This window comes from Lingula anatina, chromosome 4 (assembly GCF_051362555.1).
Source record: "Lingula anatina isolate TDL-2025a chromosome 4, LinAna3.0, whole genome shotgun sequence".
NCBI classification, from domain to species: Eukaryota; Metazoa; Brachiopoda; class Lingulata; order Lingulida; family Lingulidae; genus Lingula; species Lingula anatina.
In genome coordinates, this window is record NC_141770.1 from 19,393,054 (window position 1) to 19,414,971 (window position 21,918).

The following is a 21,918-nucleotide window of genomic DNA, read 5'->3' on the forward strand; positions in this document are numbered from 1 at the left end:
AGTGAATTATGTTTCATTCAACCCATTTTAATGACATTGATTATACAGATTCATGTAATTTTTTTTCATTTATGCCAATAATTTAGAGAGTGAATAAAACAAAAAATGCCAATTACAATAAAGTGAATATGTTGAAGAAGTAAAAAATTAAGACTACTTTTCTTCAGACAGTTGTTTTGAGTTTTAATTACTGTTTCTTCTGTAAGGTTCTTTAAACTTAAATTTGTAGATAAAAATCTTAATTTACATCAGAAGTACATATATCAACAAATGATTTTTAAACGTAAAAATTAATTAAAACTGAGTTTATCATGTCTTCTGTACAGTAAAGAAAAGACTACTACAAGAAAAAACTTAAATCCACAAATAATCCAAAACTAATACACTTATACACAAAATGGTCCATATCAAATGACAGTAAAGGTGGACGGATGAAATGAATTGCGTGCCCACATATGCCAAGCACACAGCCTTCAGTTTCTTTTTTTAACACTGACTAAGTACTAGACCAGCTAAATCTTTGTCTCAAAGCAGAGCTGAAGTCAAAAAAACATAAGTTCATCATTATATATCTCATATTATAAAAATGACCATTGTCTTATTTCAACAGACTGCTGAAGAAACATCCAGGATCACAAGTTCTGTGAAGTTTGACCCAGAATATAAAATGATATACAATAAGTACCTGACTAATAACAACTTCACATGATTTCAAGGTCAACTGTGTGAACACTATTATATAATTTACTATATAAATACCAACACAAAAAAGATATAAGTGGATTTTACAGAAGGAATTGTACTGTCACATCTACAGAACAAGCTAGTAACTAATTCACTGTACCTTTTTTTTTTTTTTATTTACTAATCTATTTCCATTAAAACAACTATCTTGCACAAGACATTCATTCTTACTGAACTAAAGCTACATCAATTCAAGCTTACATTATTCATTTCATACAAACTATTCTTTCAAGAGAAAAAGACATCTGTAATTAACAAAAATGATTGTACAGTCACAGTTTTATATACTTGCTATGTCATGATCATTTGCCACTCCTGTTTATCAACAAATGAGTATATGGTGTTCATAAATATTCACTTTAATTAGAAACCAGGTCTTGATTCACAAAAATTCAACTCTCAGGTCTTACTGGCTGCAGAAATCAGACTTCTCTTCATCTACCATGAAATATCAGATTGCATAAAATGTGAATGGAAATAAAGTGTGGGGCAGGGGAGCCCAGAAAGGATAAAAGACTAAGAAGATGGATCAGTGCTCCGTAACTCGAAACCATCGCAAATTGCCACCTAGCGCAAGCATCTCTATTCCATAACTTGGGGATTTCCTCGCCCCATATAATAGCCTGGAAATAAAAGGTGATATCGCTATTTGCGATGCTTTCTAGTTATGGAGCCCAGTATTGCACCGCATAATTACAAAAACCAGCATTTCAATCAGGAACTTTACAATGCTCTCAAACCCTGCCCTGTGTTATCAGGTATCAAATGTTCTTTTATCACAATCTAATATTTTTATAATACACAAACTATTGTTTTATAAAATTATAAGATTAGTTTGTGACAAAAAAAAAACATCTGATATCAAATGAACATTACCAAACTGAAGGACCTTATTCTACATCCAATGTATATCTCAGCTCAATGTAAAAATAAAACCTGTCCAAGTTCTGATATAATGATGGGATCGATATGCACAATTTTTTACCCTGTGTGCATCAGGCACTCCTAATTTGGAATAAATGAACTTCTAATGTTTTTGGGCATGGAATGTTTTCTATCTACTAGTACAAGTAAAGGTCTTTTCTCGTGTTCATGTAGGTGAACTATAAATAGAAGTCATATCCTGCTCTGCCCACCCCCAAATAGGCTCTTTTTTGTCTACTGTAAGAAAAACATGATTCACACTGCCATAAAAAATTTTGCATAAGACAAAACTCCTTGACTTAAATATATAGGAATTATTTGTCAATCTAACATGATTCGGTAAACATTTGTTAATTGACAAGAACACAAAATATGCTGAACTTACCAAATATGACTGATTGAAGTGTGACTAAGCAAATGAGTGAGAATGGACATGACTAGTGTGTGACTTATCTTAAATTTCTCAACTTTGTTTTCAGACTAGTTTTCTTACAAAATTTCTGATATTTAACTATTTGTCTGCTTTCATATCTTAGAATAGTATTTTGATATGTTATGATTTCAAATTTTTATGCTTTCACATATTGTAATCCCATTGCAATATATTCACATTTCCTGTCTTCACATTTCAGGATTTTCACATTTACATCTTCATATTGCAGTGTCCTCAAGTGCTTCTTTGTTTCACATTTCAGTGTCTGCCACAGACCCATTTTAGGTCCTGGTCTGTCTTTACATCTTTGACTTCTGACACATTTCTCCATTTACACTGGCAAGCATAGGCTCGCATACCTGAAAAAATATATAAAAATATAAAATTATATTACTGATGAAAGAATATTTAACTTCCAGTGTAATGCATATTTCCAATCATGACTTTTCAAGAAACCTTGGGCAAAGAAAGCAATAAAAAACAGCATATCAATGCAGATTTAATTAAATAATTTAATTAAAATACTTCAAATCTATAGAAATACTCATTTTTTCCAATGTGAATTTTATTTTAGGTAGAATAACCTTATTAAAAAATAAATAAATGTCTTTGTGGAGATAAATTGTTCAATTTTTTTAAAGGTAAAACTGTCATTAACTTTTCACTGAAACCTACCATTCTTTGGATCAAGCTGTTTTTGTAGTTTTTTGAAATCAGGAACATTATTGCGGAGAAATAAATAATCCGTGGAAGCTGCCCACTGGAAGTTATCAAACGTTACTATCTTGAAATCACAGTCTGTGCACCTTAGTTTATCACAGGATCTGAAAAGAAAATATTGAAATAAATATGAAGTTTTGGCACATATACAAGTGTGTGTGTGTGTGTGTGTGTGTGTGTGTGTGTGTGTGTGTGTGAGAGAGAGAGAGAGAGAGAGAGAGAGAGAGAGAGAGATGAAAGCAGTTGGTAGAGGTAAAACGGTACAAAATAAGGTTCAACAAGCTGGTAAAAAAAAATAAAAAGAACCCCACCTTTTATTCATTGTACTGGCCATCCCTTGCGCACAAGTACTGTTTCCCAGATAGACAGGATAGCATCTGAAAAAGAAAAAAAAACTATCTGATACAAGTTATCATTTGAGCAAAATAAATATTCAAAATAAGATTACAGACAAGAAAATCAAGAGCTGCAACATTTCTAAATGTTTAAAGGCTATAAAAAACATTGCAAAAATTGTCTACAAATATTATTAACTTGTGCTGGGTAAATAATATTATTTTTCTAAAGCATTCCTTGCTTTACCTTTTTTGGGCAGAAGTAACAACTCTCTCCACTGGTCCTGTCTCTAGCTTGTCCTGCAAGAAAAACAGGAGCTAAAATTAGTGAAATCTAATGGGGATTAAATCAATTACTAAGTAGGTAAACATCTAACTGTCATTTAAATGCAATGACAGAATTTAAGAAAAAAAATTGCATCAAAACTGAGCTATACAGTTTCATAATTTTAATCAATTTTTCAAATTGATGTATGGTCACATTTAGTTAAAAACCTTTCAAAGTCTAACTACTTAATTCATGTAAATGTCACTCAGTGTCAAGATTTTTTCTCAACATAAATACTATAAATGCCAAATTGGTGGCATGTTAATTAAGAATTCATCCTCAGGATTTTTAAAACGATCAGTCCAAAACCAATAATCCGTAAGTTATAAAACATCCCACTATATAACTAGTAAGTGGGCAAGCCAAATGAATTTTAAAAAAGATAGAAAAATATAAGTTCGGTCTGCAGACATTTGCAGCTTGTTATCATGTTGTGCAAAACTCTTACTAGTGGCTCTGGGACATCACATATATCACTTATCATGTCATCCAGATCTTCATCTCCGGGTTTTCTACAAGTAAAGAAATAAACAAAATTAAGCCCAAAATATTTTATCATTTCAACCAAACAATGAGCCATTTGACTGTAGCAAAAAACTGATGCACGCATTTTGCAATGCACATTTTTCCTAACTAAAACACAACTTAGAACATTACCAAGACATCAAAATCAAATATATATATATATATATTTGCTACCAGAGATATATTTTCCGACCATCACGTAAGAGGAACTAAGTTGTAGTAAGTCTAACAGTACTATGGCAACCACAACAACGTTATCAAGCTAATCTGAAGGGTCAAACATGCTAAATGGCTTAATTAATTGATCAATACCCTAAGATTTGAAATCAGTGATGCTGCTTTACTGAAGGCTAGCTGCTTTATTGATTGGTAATATGCAGAGAGCTTAAGTGCAGTGGTGCACGGGTACGCAGTGTTCATATTAATGATCACAAATAATCAATTGCATGTTTTCCTATCTAGGGCCTTTGGAGCATTCAAACAGAACATATTTCTTTGTTTTTAGTAACTACTGTTTTTGTACGGGTGTGTTGGAAAAGATACACCATAGTCATCATATTTTCTTGGGCCCCCCTTCCCTCTTTCACCCCACCCCACCAACCAACCAGTAAACTAACATGTTTTATTTCCACATGGTCATGCAGGTAAATTTCAGGGACATGAGCCTTATACTAATACAACTAATTAAATATAACTACGATTGGTCCGTACTGACTTTCCGGATCGTGTTAAAGAATTAATTGATTACATATCATCTTATCGATAACCTATATACTTGTGTGAATATGATTAATAAATTATCACCTGGACCTGGCCGGCGGTTTGGAAACCTTAACATTCGTAATCTTCTTGGCGTCTTTTCTAGGGCTGCTAGCTATGAATTTGGACTCCACTTCGTCCAGAAGATCATCTATGTCGTCCGCCATTGTTACAAAATCATTATGCACCTCCGGATTCGCTTAATGTAGTGTCGGGAAGATAGTGTTTTGGAATCTCCTAGGCGCTAATCATGCAAACATAACGCACATGCGCGAAAATGGGCAAGGAATCAGCACCGATGTTTACTCAAGCTTTGTTGCCAACTACAGGCCAACCCTCGACTCCTGCGGGTTTTGTTGAGCGAGTAGCAGTATCACAGTATACCTAATTTATTCTTGCATTAGTTTATACTTTTCTGTCATGCATGCGCATGTATACGACACTTAGCATTTATGTGTTCTTACACAGTTTGATGGGCAAATATTTAAAGCGATCATAATTCTGAAATCTGTGCTTGTTATCGAACCATGTGACCTTCATAGACGGCTATACTTTGTAATAATCTCCTAAGAGATTATAAAAAAAAAAAAAAAAAAAAAAAAAACGGGGCAAACTTTGAATGTAGAAATGGATTAATTCATTCATTGCTTAGTATGGGAATGAACAGTTGTTTTCCTTTTAAGCACATCAATATTAGCTTTTACGACTTGTTTTAATTAATGTTTACATGCTAGTTTTAATGTCCACTTTTTAATTTTTTGTTACTATCACACATGTTGCTTGGCTGACCATGTTGAAAAAGAAGGGGTTAGTAAATAGCACAGAAGAAATGTACTTTAAAATCCCCAATCTGCAACTCACATAGCTGTCACTAATTTGCCCTTTTCTACAAGCATAAAACATCTTATTTAAATCCAAGAATTTTATTATCTACAAACAGTCTTCATCTTCATGGCATAAACATAATACAGCAATTAGCTTATGGTTTTTCCTTCTTTCTTTACCTTTTCTCTTTCTTTTTTATTTACTGTACTGTACAAGAGTTCACAGTATGTCACATTGGCTGATACAGGGATAGATAAATACTAAGTTCACATGCATTTCATGAACACTGGAAACACCCATTGTCTGGTGAAAGGCATTACTAACGGTATACATGTATTTCTGCCATATCTGTACAAAGTGATTTCTAGATTCGAATTTTAAGAGCAATCAATTTACAAATACAGACTGGTTTGGAGAGCATTTGACTCCAGTAGACATCAGTGCTTATCTGTAGTTTGCTTGTCATTACTTTTTTGTTAGAAAGAACATACATGTGTTATAGTTATACCATGGTTAACTGTTCCAATAAAATGATATTTATATCACATTTTGTGAAATTCCACATCAAAATAACGTGTCAATATTTTCTTTCTCCATCACAGTCTCATAACCACCATTATATTCAATATTCAGATTTCACAAAATTTGCTACAAGTTAATGGAGGTAAGCCAGTAATCAAATAACTGGTTGACCAAATACCCTGTGGTCACCATATTCGCTACCTGTGGACTAATCCCATTTTTTTTTTTTTTTTTTTTTTTTTTTGAATTCCAAATGTATATTTATTTTTCAGTGTAGCAGCACTTCTTGGTTAATATACCCTAACGTCTGTGTGTGTGCGTGAGTGTGTGGTGATCAATAACATGCATCTCTCACCACTGGTCTGGTGACCAAAACAGACCTGTGTCCAATTAACATAGTCAGATTGTTATGTCCACTGTGGGCAATGTCCACTGTCCACTGGTGTTGCATTCACCATGGTCACTTTCTACATTTACTTGTACTATGTTCAGAATGGTCATTGTCCGCTAGGTTCACGTCTAATGTGGTCACTGTACACTGATGTGAAACCTACTGTGGTCAATGTCCACTTGTGCTGTCCACTGTGTCCACTAGTGCTGTGACCACTGGATGGACTTGAGATCAATCCCCTCCTGTACCATCTCCCACAGAGGGCTGGAATATAGACCATCGCATGTTACATGGCAGAAAAATCTACAGATATGGTATCTTGTGAAAATATAATGATATTGTTTATATTTATTCTACACTTCTTTTTCTCCCCTTTTCACAACTCCCTCTCACTGACCTCATCTCCCTTAGCCTCTGCACATGTTCAATGCACTTCTCGGCTGTGTAATCTATTTCCTCTTCTGTGGTAAAGCGACTAATCCCAAACCTGAAAACACAAAAAAAAAAAGAAAGAAACAAAAAACTTGTTGATTAAGAATTGTCATTTTCATGTATCAGTAATGAGTGAAGAGTTTAAAATATTATTTATTACTAAAAGCTTGGCAACTTTTACTCTAAATATTCATGCAAGATTTCATACAACAACAGAATAACAAGAGCAAAGAATTTCTTATCCAAAATTTTTACCTGATAGAGGAGTGGGCCAGGTCTTCTTCAGCTCCTATGGCTCTCAATACATAGGAAGGCTCTAGGGAGGCAGACGTGCAGGCACTGAGAAATGATAATGGCATTTTCTCTTTGAATTTTTTGGATTTCTATTTTTATTTATTTATTTATTTATTTTTGGAGGGGGGAGGGATAAAATGGTTTCCATAGCAAGTTCACTTCTAACTAATAGTCTTATAGTCAACATGTTTTTTTTATTGTTCTGCAATCACTTTTTAATACTTGTTAAAAAATAAGGGAACATGTGTTTCATTTTCATTAGACAAATTGAATTATTGAACAAAGAATGGAGTTTCAATAAATACTTCAATTTGTATCTCCAAACCACCATACCTCCCAGATGACAGAGCCACATCTTTGAGTGCCATCAGTAAACTCTCGCCTTCTACGTAGGCAAAGGACAGGTTAATACACCCAGGATACATGTGCTCGGGGTCGCCATTTCTGATGACATCTGGCAGGGCTGTCGTTATCTTATCTAGCAGACGCTGCGCTAGTTTACTGATACGTTTGTGGTCATACTGTGAAAGAATTATAGAAAGTAAATTAAATTTGAGTACCTTTATCAATTTGAAAAATTAGGAAACTGCTACATGTATGGTCATGGAATGAAAGAATTGACTAAAATATCTAGAAAATCATGAAAGGTGGCTTACATTTGTCTTACTATCAACTGCACTAAATATTAACTAGAATTCGTGGAAAAAAAACATATTCTATATGTTGATGTCTTAACCTTAAAATTACCTTATTAATATCATTAATATGATCATAATCATTTCTAAATTCTATATTAGACACCTGTCCAGCCCACCTCCATCTCCTCCATAGCCACAGCACATGCCTCCCCCATCCCCACAACCAGGGGTGTGGGTACCGTCCCACTCCTCAACCCCCTCTCCTGCCCCCCGCCACTCTGAGGGGGCTCCAGGCGGACACGGGGCCGGCGCCGCACATAGAGAGCACCCACACCTAAAAAATGAGCAAGCATTAATATGTCAGTGTTTGTTGACAAAATATGTGGGGATATGTTTTAATGACAATTAAAATATTCATCTATGTGCTGTTCCATTGAACAGAGTGAAGTTTTTAAGTCAAGAAAATTGTACTGAAGTTAACATTTGACACTTATGCTCTATTCAGCCTCTTAATCAATAAAAAAAAAAATTTTTTTCAACAACTGGCTCAGAAAAATCAAGTAAATAATCATCATTCTGTGTCCAGTGTAACAGTCTGATGAAATTCAGGAAAGAGGCTCACATAAATGCTTTATTTAGGCAAAAATAAAATAAAAAAAAAACACAGGAAGATAGAAAAACTCTTTGCCAAGATAAATGGCATTACCTTTGGGACCATATATTTTGTGACCACTTATAGACATCAGATCAATACACATGCTGTTGACATCAACTGGAACCTTCCCCACTGCCTGAGCTGCGTCTGTGTGGAAAAATACCTTCTTCTCTCGACATAATTTGCCTGAATCATAATTAAATCACCATTATGATGGTCATCTATACAAGAACAAATAGCAAATTTTGTCATTTTTAATGCTTAGTATACAATATATACATATACTTGAAAAATTATATTGCAACCTCTCACTCTTTCATCTTTACATTGTCAGCCAAGTTAATCGGAACTTGCAAGATTAAACAGACAAAAGAAAACAACAAAATTAACATTGAAATTAAAGATAAGAATGATGTTTCATGTTATTTAATTCTTTTGTACATTTTTTTTCTTTGAAGTGTTATTACCTATTTGTTCTACAGGCTGTTTCACACCAATCTCATTATTAACTGTCATCACAGACACCAGCACAGTATCTGGTCTCAAAGCTGCCTCCAGTTGCTAAACATAAATCATCAAAGTGATCAGAAAAGTGAAACTTCATAGAGCAACCTCCAATATTTCAGTAACATTCACAACGTATGTAGTTTTTTTAACTAGTTTAAACCATACTTCAGTCATGAAATTCAGGATGCAATCCACTATAATAAACTTAAAACCATATAATGTGATTAAATTAACCAATACATTATTTAAAACCAATCAACACTTAATCTATTTTCTATTCAGAAATATAATTCTTCTACCAGATGGAATGTGGTGAGTTAAGACTTGACCGCTGACCAATAATGTACACAAGAAGACCATTACCTTCATATCAATCAGTCCATTCTTCTGCACAGGTAAATAAGTGACATCAAAACCCTCTGCCTCCAAACTTCTACAGGAATCCAGCACGCATTTATGTTCCTAAGACATGTAAAGATTAGTGAGCAGCAACATTGATGGATCTAAAGATTAATAAGAGATGAATATATTTAAAGTCAATAAAAATGAGGATACATTTCTGAAAGCAGACTCTTTAATTTTCTTACATCCATATGATAACACATTTACATAATCTCTCTCTCTCTCTGTGTGTGTGTGTGTGTGTGTGTGTGTGTGTGTGTGTGTGTGTGTGTGTGTGTGTGTGTGTGTGTGTGTGTGTGTGTGTGTGTGTGTGTGTGTGCATGTGCATGCAACTGCTCAGAAATGAAGGCAACATTTGAGAGAGAGAGGGCAACATTTGAGAGAGGGAGAGTGGGGGGGGGGGGGGAGAGCAAGAGGGTATTCACTCACTGTTTGTGTTGTGATGACATGTTTCTTTTTGCTCTTATAAAACCTGGCCACACCCTTGACTGCAATGTTATTGGACTCTGTGGCACCGCTGGTAAAAACAATCTCTCTGGGGTCTGCTCCTATGATGTCTGCTACTTGCTATGAAAGAAAGAAGAGAGGGAAATATAACATAGTACATCAACCCTTTTTGCAAAAAAAATACAGGCCTGTGAAAAGGGGAGGAGGGGGGTCAGACAACCTGCTCCTTTTGTTGGGACACTGGCAACTCTGCTGTATCCAAATACCTACTTGCTAGCTTTTTCCATGGCATGTACTATATGTATTATGCACAAGTAATTTTGAATTAGTTGCATCATTATCCTAGTACCTACTTTTCTAGCTTTTTCCACTGCCTGTTCTGACTCCCAGCCATAGGCATGTGTTCTGGAGTGAGGGTTGCCAAAAAAACTGATATCATAGGGTAACATGGCATCCAACACCCTGGGATCCTTTAAAAAATAGTATCTCATATTACTGCGGTCCATAATGAAGAAAAAAATTAATAGAAAATTTCACTAGCAAATTAAAGTTGATCTACCTTTAATTTGATTATATCCATTCATTATATAATCACCAACTTATCTGTATTCTATTAAATGCCAGGAGGAGGCATGCAAATCTGTTAATCTAATTGCATTCAGTGAGAGACTCAATGGAGTTGGATCAATCATAGAATTGGGAAAGAGTAAGCTATGTATGTCAAATTAAGATCACTTCAGACAGATAGTGTATGATTTTTGTACTAATCTGTACCATAGGAGCTGTAGCCTGTACATCCAGATACAGAGGTCTCAGCGCTGGCTGGGTGGACTCCTGTCCATCTGTGGTGGCTGTAATTATAGTGTTTTAGTTGAAAGGCAGGCATTAAGCATAACATTTGGAACATGGTAAACATTTTCACAAGATTTTAAGATCGCTTCCCCGATCTCTTTAACTTGAAGTCTCTTACAATATTTAATGCCTGAATAATGATTAGACATAACATGATAACAGTATATGACTACGAAGTCGCAATTTCTCACCTTCGCTGGCTGCAGCAGCTTGTGCAGAGGAAACAGCTGTCGTTGACACTGTTCTTCGAAAAGATCGAAGGATTTCTCGGGTGGCCCGGGGTAAAATTCGTCCGCTCATCATCTTGGAGAGTTAAGACGCCTGTGTTTATCCTTCTTCACACGCGTGCTGCTGCTGTTTTGCTTGCATAATATTTTTGCCGGTAGATGTCGCTTTGTCCAAGAGGAAATTATCCAAAACCTCAAAATTCGCTTTTTTTTTTTTTTTTTTTTTTTTTTTTTTTTTTTTTTTTCAGGATTTCCTTTATTTTAAATAAAGTACTTATAATTTTATATTATTAGTTTGGTTAAATCTTCAAACTAGTTTGTAAAGCAAAATCATATTATTCATTATTGTCCATACAAACTTGGTGAAATTTATACTTTTAATATTTTTATTAAATAAATATTTATGCATGTACATGGGTGTGTTTGCATTTTCACATATTTAATCGTTAAAATTGAATTCCACATCTTTTAACATGATATATTATTTGGCTTAGAAATGTTCAACTCCTGGCTTTTGGTTGCAGTTTATTATTAATATTTTTTCATTTAGTATTAAAATGTGTCACTATTATAATAGGAAAAATCTAGCTGCATCGCACTTAATAGTCTGCAGGCCAAAAACCATGCAATCATGATTATTATTAGCAGTTCAAACAAGAGGTGTTTTAAACAGCATGCTCATTTATGTACATATCTTACATAAATACTCAATACAGTATGCCCCCCCCCACCCCCGCATGAAATCCATGTTACTTTACAATCATCTTCACAGTGATATATAACCAAACCATGAGTTTATTTATTTTCTGCTTTATTTTACAAATTTTGTTATCATTATTATGATGATGATGATAAACAACCATTACTACATTTCTGTACAGTTCTCATAAATAATGACAGAAAGGCCGACTCTTCTGTAGGGCATTCATGGTTAAAATTCTTGTGGAATACGTCGTACATCAAGCAGTCTGCTAACTGTACAATCTCTTATCCTCTTCAGTACATCTTTCATGTACGTTCAGTATTTACAAAGATATATATATATAAATATAAGCTCAGATCAGGTAAATAACCTGATAGTATTGTCCGCCCCACTGGTCAGTATCCAGGGTTGTGTGGGGTGGAACTGACAGTCCAGTATGCCCAGGTCTTTACTGATCTTATGTCCTCTTAGGATCTTCACTGGGACGATTAACGGGTTCTGGAGAAGGTCGCTGGAAAACATTCAGATTGAAAATTAACTGTAAGTAAATCAGTTTGTGCAAATAACTGATTTTTCAATGATGATATCAAATTATTATTAATAACTGGTTGAAATTATGCACAATGACATTTTCTACTGTAAATGACAATACAAATGACAACAGTAACAATACAATATACTTACTTGTACACCATTCCGTGACATACAATAACAGTGCCATCATCAGATGCAGATGCAAACAGTGGATATCTACTGTGATAACACACCTGGCGCAAGGCTTTCTTATGATGTCTGGAAAATTAATAAGAAATAATAGTTAAAATTTAAAATTTGTCACAATATTTAGCCACTCATTGCTTTTAGGTGCATAACAGAAAAATGCCTAACCCAAACTCCTGCCCCATCCCTGCTAGCCCAGTGATCCTGACCCATCTTTTCTAGCCCACTGATCCTGCCCCATCCCTGCTAGCCCAGTGATCCTGACCCATCTTTTCTAGCCCAGTGACCCTGCCCCATCCCTGCTAGCCCAGTGACCCTGCCCCATCCAGTGAGCCCAGTGACCCTGCCCCATCCCTGCTAGCCCAGTGATCCTACCTGAGAGTTTGATATGGTTTTGTGGACAGATCCATGTCAAACCATGACAGCCTGGCGTCATAACTACCCACTATCACATTGTCTCCTGAAGTGATACATACATAAAAACAAAAATTAACAATTTATATGTATTGATAAACAATGGAAATTGAATAACTGATGAGGCTCATTTCTGAAACAATACATTTTCAAAGTTATACTTTTCCTGGTTACAAAACAAAAATGTAAAATAAAGTTTTAAATTCGCCGATGAATTTAAAAATAGGTTCTTCAAGCAGATCTGGGAAACACATAATATGCTCTTTTACCCTTCACAATTCACCAGGCTATTGATACTATTTGGTCCTAGAGAGTGTGAAGCCAAATCTATGACATTAAAATTTACCTCCAGGGTGTACAGCCATACTGGACACCCATCTACAGTTGGTCATCAGTTTCTTGGTCAACTCCTGCTTGGTCAAGTTGTATACTCTCACATAGCGCTGGGTCTAAAATATCAAATTATTGAAGGAAAATATTGTGAAAAATTCATAGTTTTCTCCTTCTAACACATTTATATAATTTCTTTTTTTGTTATAGTTGTTCCTACAGAACTGTTACAGAGCATGTGTAATAGAAAGAAATTTTCAACGTTGCAACCGTTAGGAAAACGGTATTTGCAGAGAAGCTAATAACAGTTTAAGTCATCTTATCTCAACTTTTCGAGAATGAATAAATGAAAGGACAAAAATGAGTCAAAGAAAATCCTCAATTCACATATATCTTAACTAGTTTAGTATCTACTTACAGCCACAAACAAGAAGGGCCTTGTTGGGTGGAACAGCACCTTCTGTACCATACCCTTAGACTTGGAGAACGGGGCCTGGAAAACAAAATTCAAATTATATAAATATCATAAAGATTGTGGAATTTCTTTTAAGTAACAATATTAAAACATCTGAAACAAAACATATATTCTGATGACAATGCCATCCGATTTTTTGGCTACTGTCAAAAAAACCTGGTAACTTTTGATGCTACATGAGAAGCCATAAAAAGAAAGATAAAGATAATTTAATGCAATTATTTCTCTTACTTGAGACCTTCTCTTAGAGAGCTGGTGTATCATTACAGACATGGACTCTGCATTTGGCATCACGGTGGCAAAATAGTCTCCTTTCCCATGCCATGTGACTTGACTGACATCCTGGGGATAATAAATAAAAACAACACTATTTATGTTTATATAGCACTGGATACAGTGTGTTAAGTAAATGGACAATATAAAGTTGACCCTGAACTGAAAAGGACAAGTACTGAAAACACCATCAAAATCTGTATCAAAGTAGTATTTTACAAGAATCAATCACTACTTTTACCTTCAAATTTACCAAAGTCTGCGGCTCAGAAAAATAAACTAGGTATGACTACTAGCAGTCTTTATTTAATTCTTGATTAAAAGTTATGAAAACATAATAAAATTTAAAAACTTTCAATCACTGAATATTTTGAGCAGGCATTATTCACTCAACTACATGACTACTTAAACTACTTTTTTCAGACGTGATAAATATTTGGATCTTTTACCTGCATATATTCAGGTGTCCGTCTTACACAACATTAACATAGATGTATCTATGTTTTAAAGATATTACATTTATTATTATTTTTAGTGTACCTTAGGGTGTGTAATCCTAACCCGGCAGCCATGCATGCTTTCTTCTTCCTCACAATCTTCCCAAGTTGTTGGCAAACCTGAAAATTTAGACATACTACATAAAGAACACACCCATTACAAGCCTGCTTGCAATATTTCAAATTAGAAGAATAATAAAAAGAGAAAATGAAATAATTTTGTTATATACTGTGTACATGTAATAAACAGGGGCGGATTTAGGCCGTCTTCTGGGTCTTCCGGAAGACGGTCAGATTTTCAAGTTTACATTGACGGGTATCTAATTTTTTCTGTCGGAAGACGGTCAAAAAATGGAGGACGGACCAACAAATATAATATGGAAGACTGTCAGAAAATATCTCTGGATCCGCCCCTGATAAATGTCATCATTTAGTGAGCAGTAAGAGAGCTGCTCCAAAGCTTACGGCTGTACGGATGTTCCCTCTGCTGCAGCATCCTCCTGCGCACTAACAGTAAAATATGTGATGTAAATGAACCCTTATAGATCATATAGCAATATATGCACAATAACTCTCTCCCAAACAAAGCGCCTAAACCTTTTAACACTTGCATAAGAATATAGACATCACTAGCATGTACTTAAGGTTAACATATTTAAAATGGTTAATAAAAAGAAAAACTGTACATGAGAAACAAGATATACCAGAGTTCTCTTCCTCCTCTGAGACTGACTGATAGCTGGTCAGCATATTATCTGTGGCTGTAATGACCACTTTGTCTCCAAGGCCAGGGTTTAGCAGAATGACCGCTTTCTCTCTGAAAGTATCAAGTAAGATTTTATATATCTTTAGATGAAAGGTCAAGAATTAGCCTATTTTCACCCACTAGGTTTAAAGACAGAACAAACTTTTATAAGAGGCTGAAAATTTCAAATTTTAATGAAGTCTGCTCCTACAGACAAACCTCCACTTGTCTTTGATAATTAAAACTGAAATTTTGATCAAAACTAAAAGAAATTATTTACTCAGCCATGCTTAAGCAAGAACAATCAAAACACAGCATTGCTCATAGATGGAATACATAAAATAACAAGTTTTAAGAAAAATATTATGCAATAGTTGACATGAAATTGCCCATATATAAAATAATTTATATTATACAACCAATTTAAGACAAATATTTCACTTGGTCCCACTTACACACAGACCGCCACTAAACACAGTGCAGGGTTCGGGTTCCAGGCCAGGCTCTTAACTGTCCCTCCAATGTGGACAGTATTCAAACACCTGCCTGTGGACACCTCCCACAGTTTAACACTGTGGTCATCAGAACCTGGACAATAACAAATAGAAGTTCATCAGGTGTGAAATAGATCAAGTACCAAGGTGAGAAATTGTAATACAATATGTTACATTCTATGTTACATCTTTACTGAAAATATGTTACATCTTTACATATGTTACATCTTTACTGAAAATATACAAATATAATGAATACAAATTTATAAATTATTTTTATATTTTATTCATATATTTTTATTATTAATATTGATTTTTATTTTGCATATGTATCCACTTTTTGAATTGGTCAAATAATGCCTATTACCTGTTTATTTACATAACAGTACTTAAAATATAAGTTATTTAACCTTACTATACTAATTGTATTTATCAAGACATAATTGTGGATTATATAGAGTATTTACAAACCTGAAGCCATCCACTGACCCTTAGGGTCAATACTGATACACCTGACCAGTCCACTGTGACCTTCATAGATCTAAGGAAGTAATAAGAAAACAGGCATAAATGAATGGAAAGGGAGAATAGAAAATCCTTTCTGCCATCCCACCACCCCTAACAGCCTCCTGAGATTTACAATTCTTAAATATTTCATACAAAATCCAACAACTTTCTAAACTTGAATTTACACATAAAAAGGAAGAAATTATTTCACAGAATGTCACAGAAAATTTCTTCCCATGATCTTTCATTTATAAAATTGTGTATTTTAATCTTTATAGTTACAACTAGGTGTACGTTTTCTAGCTACATACAAATAACAGTTATCAGTCAATCACAATCAAATTTTCAAACGCCACCCTTATTTCAAAATTATCAATTTTGCAATTATTTGCAAGAAAGCATTTTGAGATATATACATGGTCAAATCTGTTGTGATTAAGGAATAAATAAACTAAGATCTTATGCTCAAATTGCTAACAACTTTTTAACTACTACATACTACAGCTCTGTGTACACAAAATACTTACTATGGACTGTGTAGTTGGGAAAGGCTGCAGATCCTTGGGTTTAGGAAGCTTAGGAATGAGGTCTTCAGGGTTCACATTCATCTGCAAGTGGGGGAAAGAGACATATTAAAACAATAGCAACAGTTTGCAAAAAAAAAAATAAATAAATAAATAAAAAAATAAAAGTCACAATTCTTCAACATAAAGTGTTAAAGTGTCTCCAGAACTTTTACCATGTGGTATATATCAGACAGATTCAACATTCATTAATCTATTTACGAAGTTCTAAAAATCAATCACTTTACAAATAATGTTAAAAAAATTGACAACACCATCAGTATTCCCTGATAAATCATAACAAGTATTTGACTGGATCAAAATAAAATCCTTTGAAATCAGGGATTTCACTTCTGAATCAATAATCTCCTTCCAGTGGAAATACAGATGTTAGGTTTGTTATTTTTAAAAACGTTCAGAAACAAAACAAAATGTATGAAAGTACCCTCATTTTCCTCTGCCGTGGACACAGGTACAGATCTAAACATCTCTCAAAGCGCTCATTGATAAACCGTGGATAGGCAGGCACCTGCCGCAGAGAGGAGTACTTCTTTGGAAGGAAGTTCCTTCTTCTGTCTTCTGGGTCTGTCTCCTTCCAAGCCAGTTCCTAAGGAAGAATCAATGGTTTTTATTGGTGGAAGTACCAGGCTAATAACTTCATTAGTAACCTCAGTCAATTGAGACTCAGAAAGGAATAGTAAAACAATCAATTCCCTCAATAATTAATTCTATTCAGATTTTTGACCCAACACAGTCATCTGTATTATATTTATTAGCTTTAAAGTACTCCATTTAAAAGCAATGGCCTGATATTTTATGAAAAATTCACCTACTTCTTCTTCAGTGAGGAGGTATTCTGGCGGAGGGTTGTACGACTCTTCATGACCTGGTAGCGCCATCTTTGGGGCAGGAATGTGTTGAGTAAATCTCTTGTTGATAGCACTCTGGGGGGGAAAAATATCTTCCAATGGTTACCGAGATTAAATAGTTAAGATAAATATATACTTCAAACTTTCTTAAATGAAAATTATCAAACACAAGCCCAAAAACTTTCATACCATTAGCTTATGGCCAACCTGGACATAGGCCTTCATCAGACTGATGTGAGTAGATGTTGACACTCACTGACTGCTAGGTGGTATAGCTAATGGTATTAAAGTTTTTTGGCTTGTGTTTGATCATTTTTATTTATGATCCAACTACCAAGCCAATGAACATTTTTGTTCAAATTATATTTTCATACAAACAATCACAAAAAATTAATCTTTTCTGACAAATCAGCATACCTACCTCATCATCTTTACCCCAGATATCGTAATATTTTGGCTGCTCGTCTTCTTCTGTCGTCGGTTTCTTGGGTTTGATCCATCCCATCTTGATGGCGTGAACCAGCTGTCCCACCTTAATAGGCATAAATAATGTGATGAAAAACTGTTAATATACCCAAATATTATAAATTATGCATATAAAGTACACACATGCATACACACAATAGACAACAGGGTTCACAATTAGAAACAATAAGTGAAAGAGCTCAATGTTGTTCTTCACTCACTTTTAATTTCTCCCACTTAGATGGGATAAAGCTCCTCTTGTGTTCTGGTCTGTTGGTGACAGGATGGATCATTTTTTCATGAGTGAAGAAATCCACCCATGGCTGGAATATCAGAAATCACATCATTTTGGATATCTTTACTTTTGAATTACTATTTTTTAAATTTCCGTTTTCTTTATTATATAAAGAATATATATTTTTATCAATTTTTTTTTCTTTTTAGCTTCGTTTTGTTCCAACTTGTCAAATTATCTTAGGGACAAACAAGGGAAAGCATTTTAGCAATGACTCATAGTATCAACACTTAACAAAATGCCTTAAAGTATTTTTTTTTTGTACTTTTTACTTTTTCATTTTTCAATTCTGAAATTTTATAAATGACTATCCTGGCAAGACGGAAATATATATTCATAGGATGTCAAAGATAATTGGCACTGGTTTTAGAAAAGTAATTGGGGAACCGAGAAAGCATCAAGTAGACCTACTTCGTAAGGATCATACGCGGCATCTGGAAACTTTCCTTTCTCCATTCTCTGAATCATCTCAGCGTCTTCCTTGGAGAGAATGACATCCTGTCCTGTCATCTTGTCCTTGACTGTTCTCCTAGAAGGTACAATGCAGAGTTTGGACATAAATCAGTACACTGAACAATAATGAGGAAAGTGCACAGTGACACCTATGGGGACCTCGGACACAGGCAATGGCTTAATGTCCAGAAAGTGTAATTTTATTTTTATTTATTTATTATTATTATTTTTTTTTTTTGGGGGGGGGGGGTGAAGGAAGATGCCTGCAACAATAACGAGAAGCATCACCTCCTCACTTAAAATACTAAGAAGTTGTACTACAAATAAATATTAGTTCATTCCATATTTACCAGATCTCCCCCCCCCCAAAAAAAAAAAAAACTATGACTTAATGAAACTAATTACAAATAAGCATCATAGCCAATCATATGAGATCTAAATAAATGCATTGAGTAACAAAATCCCTTTCTTTCTACATCATCATCAATCCCTTCATAGTAACTTGATTTACCAGTAATCTGGGTTATCCATTTTATTGAGAAACTCATCCACTTCATCTGCTCTCTTAGGTTTGATGATTTTGCCTCCCTCCAGGTTGTAACCTATGTGTGCATACTCCCCATACCACTCCATAGGGATGTTACCCACTGTATTCCTGATGTCCTAGAGTAGATAAAGAAATATGTCAAAGTTAAGGTCTCCAGGCTGTACCTGCATTCCTTGAGTTAATAAACTAAACTGACAAAATGCCATCATATATTTTCACATAGCATAACTTAAAGAAATATCAAAGGGCAAATTCTCATACTTCTTGAAAAATATACATTAACAGATATTTTGTTTTCTTTCTGTCCAACATATAACCATCAGTCGCTTCTGCCACTCATACGTTAGGTATTGCATGCAGTAATAATGTGCCATTTACTTCATCCCTTACTTGGCTGACTTTTATGAACTGGAGGGGCAGATAAATAGGTCAAGTTTCTGACCAGGAAATTGAAGAAGGTGCAGCTTTAAGGCCATTTTTGGAGTAATTAATTTGGGTTATCTTTAAATATGTTCCCTTGATTTGAGTTGTATAAGAAACTAGTAGAAGCAGTATGTATGCTTTACAAAGAATCTGCAATGGCTTCAATGGCATATGGAACTTTAAGTAAAGACTGTATAGTGTATGGATGCCTTTCCAGTTTTGACCACCAAACTTAATACTCACTTGGGCTCACAACAGTGAAGCAAATCTTTGTGAAATATTTCATGTAAAGTACTCTGGCTGTAGGAAATTAAAAGAATTAAACTTTTCATTCTTTTCCCTTTTTGCATTCAATGTCTATGGTGAAATATTACAGATGATCTTTTTCAACTGAGCAACTAGCAGCCCACATAAAAAGAAATCAAAATTTATTCATAAATTTAATAATAAATTCATGTCATATTTCTTTATACCTCTTCATCTGAAGAATCTTGAGCATATTCATTAAACTCTTCTTTTTTTTCTTCTGTATCATTTCCAGATTTTTGACTCGAGCTTCCCTCATTTGATTTTGTCCCTTTCTTTGCTTTTTCTTTCCCTTTCTTTGTTTTTTCTTTTGCTTTCTGTATGTTTTCTTTTTCTTTCCTGTCTTTTCTCAGGCCATTTTCCTCAACCTCTTCATCTGATTGCACTTGTGTTTCAGGTTCATGTCTGTTTACTTTTCTCAAAATAATGTCACTGTCCTCACTCCCGTCTGTTTCCTGGTCTGTGTCTGGATCTGAATTTTCAGTCTGCCAAAAATATTGATAAAATTTATATTCATTCTACAGAAATTAATGCTTGTACATTTGTTCCATATACCTTCTCAGTATTAAGATAAGAATATCTTGATGACAAGTGCCTCAAAGGATCAGAAACAATACACACTGTATTACTAATCACAGAAAGATAGATCTATCAAATTGTTTAAAAGTAAAATGAACTGAAAGTATTTTCATTAAAAAAAATAAATAATAAATAAAATGGAGAGAGAGAGAGAGAGAGAGAGAGAGAGAGAGAGAGAGAGAGAGAGAGAGAGAGAGAGAGAGAGATAAACTACGCTAATTACAACATACGAAGTAATAAATATGACATGAAACATTTATGTTTAACAAGAATGTTGAGAATTAAATACTTCTAAAACCATTACTGATAACCTATACAAAGACATGGAACACTAAACTGATGTGACTTCAACTTCCAAGAGTTTCTGCAGATAAAACTTAAACTGAGTCACTGCAAGTTTCTCCACAGCACCCACCTCCTCTCCTTCCTCACTGTCATCATCAGTCGTGTCTGGTTCATCCTCTAAGCCTGAATACTCACTTTCCTCAGAGTCAGTACTATCATCATCAGCAGCATCACTCCCATCAGGAGGGGCATTCACAAATAAGTCAATCTGTAATTTTAAAGGCATTTTCATTAATTAATACAAAAAAGTAGCTTAAGTAGCTGATTTAATATTTATGCAATTTTAATCTTTGCTCAGCTTTAACATTTTTAGAAATTCCGCGTTTTATTTTTATTATTTTGTCGTGGAAAAGCTAACCTAAGTTTACAGCCTCACTTTGTTTATGCGTACCGCAAGTTAAGAGTTACCTGTGATAAGTGAGCAGCAGAGTAAAGCCTTACACTAAGCCTAACAGCAAGATGTAAACGACTACGACTGTAGGACTCAGCCAGGTAAAACGACCAGGAAAAAATAAGTTATATCTCCATGTTTTTATTGTAAGCATATGTTTACCTTGCAGTATTACAAACTCCTATGTTAAATCCAATTATTAATGCCAAACTCACCCCATCCTTGTTGTTATTTCCCTCAGATATCGTGAGTGAATCAAGCTTTCTTTTCGTCTTCAACGACATCTTTGCATGCTTTTCGTTTCCCACATGTGTACATAAGCTCTAAAGCACGCCTAAAAGTTCCTGTTTATCTAAATTGAGATTGCCAGCAATTAAAAGAAGTATCCTCTTAAAGTCTGGTAGATTAAGTTCATATTTATAACAAAAAATTATTTTATTGTTATGCAATCTAAAATACTCATAGTCATTCCTTACATTTACATAATTCCTTTAAAAGCTTATTTATGGGAACTACACGCGCTTTTTACACATATTGGCCAATCAATAGCTGCTTTTCTGATTA

At 34.5% G+C, this 21,918-nt stretch overlaps 3 protein-coding genes across 3 annotated transcripts; all 3 read right to left on the reverse strand.

Moving 5' to 3' along the window:
- Positions 1-6: 6 nt before the first annotated feature.
- Positions 7-5,105, reverse strand: LOC106169202 (cilia- and flagella-associated protein 418-like). The gene is made up of 6 exons (XM_013548594.2): positions 4,814-5,105; positions 3,933-3,996; positions 3,404-3,456; positions 3,133-3,198; positions 2,777-2,925; positions 7-2,460 (listed from the first exon to the last, which is right to left on the reverse strand). The coding sequence occupies exons 1-6, from the start codon at positions 4,933-4,935 to the stop codon at positions 2,360-2,362; spliced, it is 555 nt and encodes a 184-aa protein (XP_013404048.2). The 5' UTR covers positions 4,936-5,105; the 3' UTR covers positions 7-2,359.
- A 281-nt stretch (positions 5,106-5,386) lies between these two features.
- On the reverse strand, positions 5,387-11,122 carry LOC106169204 (cysteine desulfurase). The gene is made up of 12 exons (XM_013548596.2): positions 10,925-11,122; positions 10,656-10,732; positions 10,235-10,351; positions 9,864-10,001; positions 9,396-9,494; positions 8,993-9,086; positions 8,577-8,711; positions 8,047-8,204; positions 7,566-7,753; positions 7,194-7,277; positions 6,904-6,993; positions 5,387-6,770 (listed from the first exon to the last, which is right to left on the reverse strand). Exons 1-12 carry the CDS (start codon positions 11,034-11,036, stop codon positions 6,707-6,709), a joined length of 1,356 nt encoding a protein of 451 aa, XP_013404050.2. The 5' UTR covers positions 11,037-11,122; the 3' UTR covers positions 5,387-6,706.
- A 632-nt stretch (positions 11,123-11,754) lies between these two features.
- Positions 11,755-21,756, reverse strand: LOC106174075 (ribosome biogenesis protein bop1-B). The gene is made up of 20 exons (XM_013555466.2): positions 21,570-21,756; positions 21,034-21,171; positions 20,207-20,524; positions 19,275-19,426; positions 18,722-18,839; positions 18,237-18,338; positions 17,972-18,082; positions 17,515-17,625; positions 17,127-17,288; positions 16,646-16,726; positions 16,083-16,152; positions 15,573-15,705; positions 15,077-15,189; positions 14,416-14,492; positions 13,834-13,944; positions 13,546-13,620; positions 13,144-13,246; positions 12,759-12,843; positions 12,348-12,455; positions 11,755-12,174 (listed from the first exon to the last, which is right to left on the reverse strand). Exons 1-20 carry the CDS (start codon positions 21,636-21,638, stop codon positions 12,021-12,023), a joined length of 2,391 nt encoding a protein of 796 aa, XP_013410920.2. The 5' UTR covers positions 21,639-21,756; the 3' UTR covers positions 11,755-12,020.
- Between the last annotated feature and the right edge of the window lie 162 nt (positions 21,757-21,918).

What these genes read in the sequence shown, in the direction of transcription:
- LOC106169202 (XM_013548594.2), bottom strand. Translation starts at nt 4,935, where the DNA reads ATGGCGGACGACATAGATGATCTTCTGGACGAAGTGGAGTCCAAATTC. An exon ending in GTTACTTCTGCCCAAAAAAG is followed by an intron (nt 3,199 to 3,403) that starts GTAAAGCAAGGA and finishes TTTCTTTTTCAG; the next exon opens with ATGCTATCCTGTCTATCTGG. An exon ending in GCCAGTACAATGAATAAAAG is followed by an intron (nt 2,926 to 3,132) that starts GTGGGGTTCTTT and finishes TTTTCTTTTCAG; the next exon opens with ATCCTGTGATAAACTAAGGT.
- LOC106169204 (XM_013548596.2), bottom strand. Translation starts at nt 11,036, where the DNA reads ATGATGAGCGGACGAATTTTACCCCGGGCCACCCGAGAAATCCTTCGA. An exon ending in ATGTCATCACAACACAAACA is followed by an intron (nt 9,495 to 9,863) that starts GTGAGTGAATAC and finishes TACATGTCTTAG; the next exon opens with GAACATAAATGCGTGCTGGA. An exon ending in TGGCTATGGAGGAGATGGAG is followed by an intron (nt 7,754 to 8,046) that starts GTGGGCTGGACA and finishes ATTCTTTCACAG; the next exon opens with TATGACCACAAACGTATCAG.
- LOC106174075 (XM_013555466.2), bottom strand. Translation starts at nt 21,638, where the DNA reads ATGTCGTTGAAGACGAAAAGAAAGCTTGATTCACTCACGATATCTGAG. An exon ending in TTAGGATTACACACCCTAAG is followed by an intron (nt 13,945 to 14,415) that starts GTACACTAAAAA and finishes TATTATCCCCAG; the next exon opens with GATGTCAGTCAAGTCACATG. An exon ending in GGCCCTTCTTGTTTGTGGCT is followed by an intron (nt 13,247 to 13,545) that starts GTAAGTAGATAC and finishes TTGATATTTTAG; the next exon opens with ACCCAGCGCTATGTGAGAGT.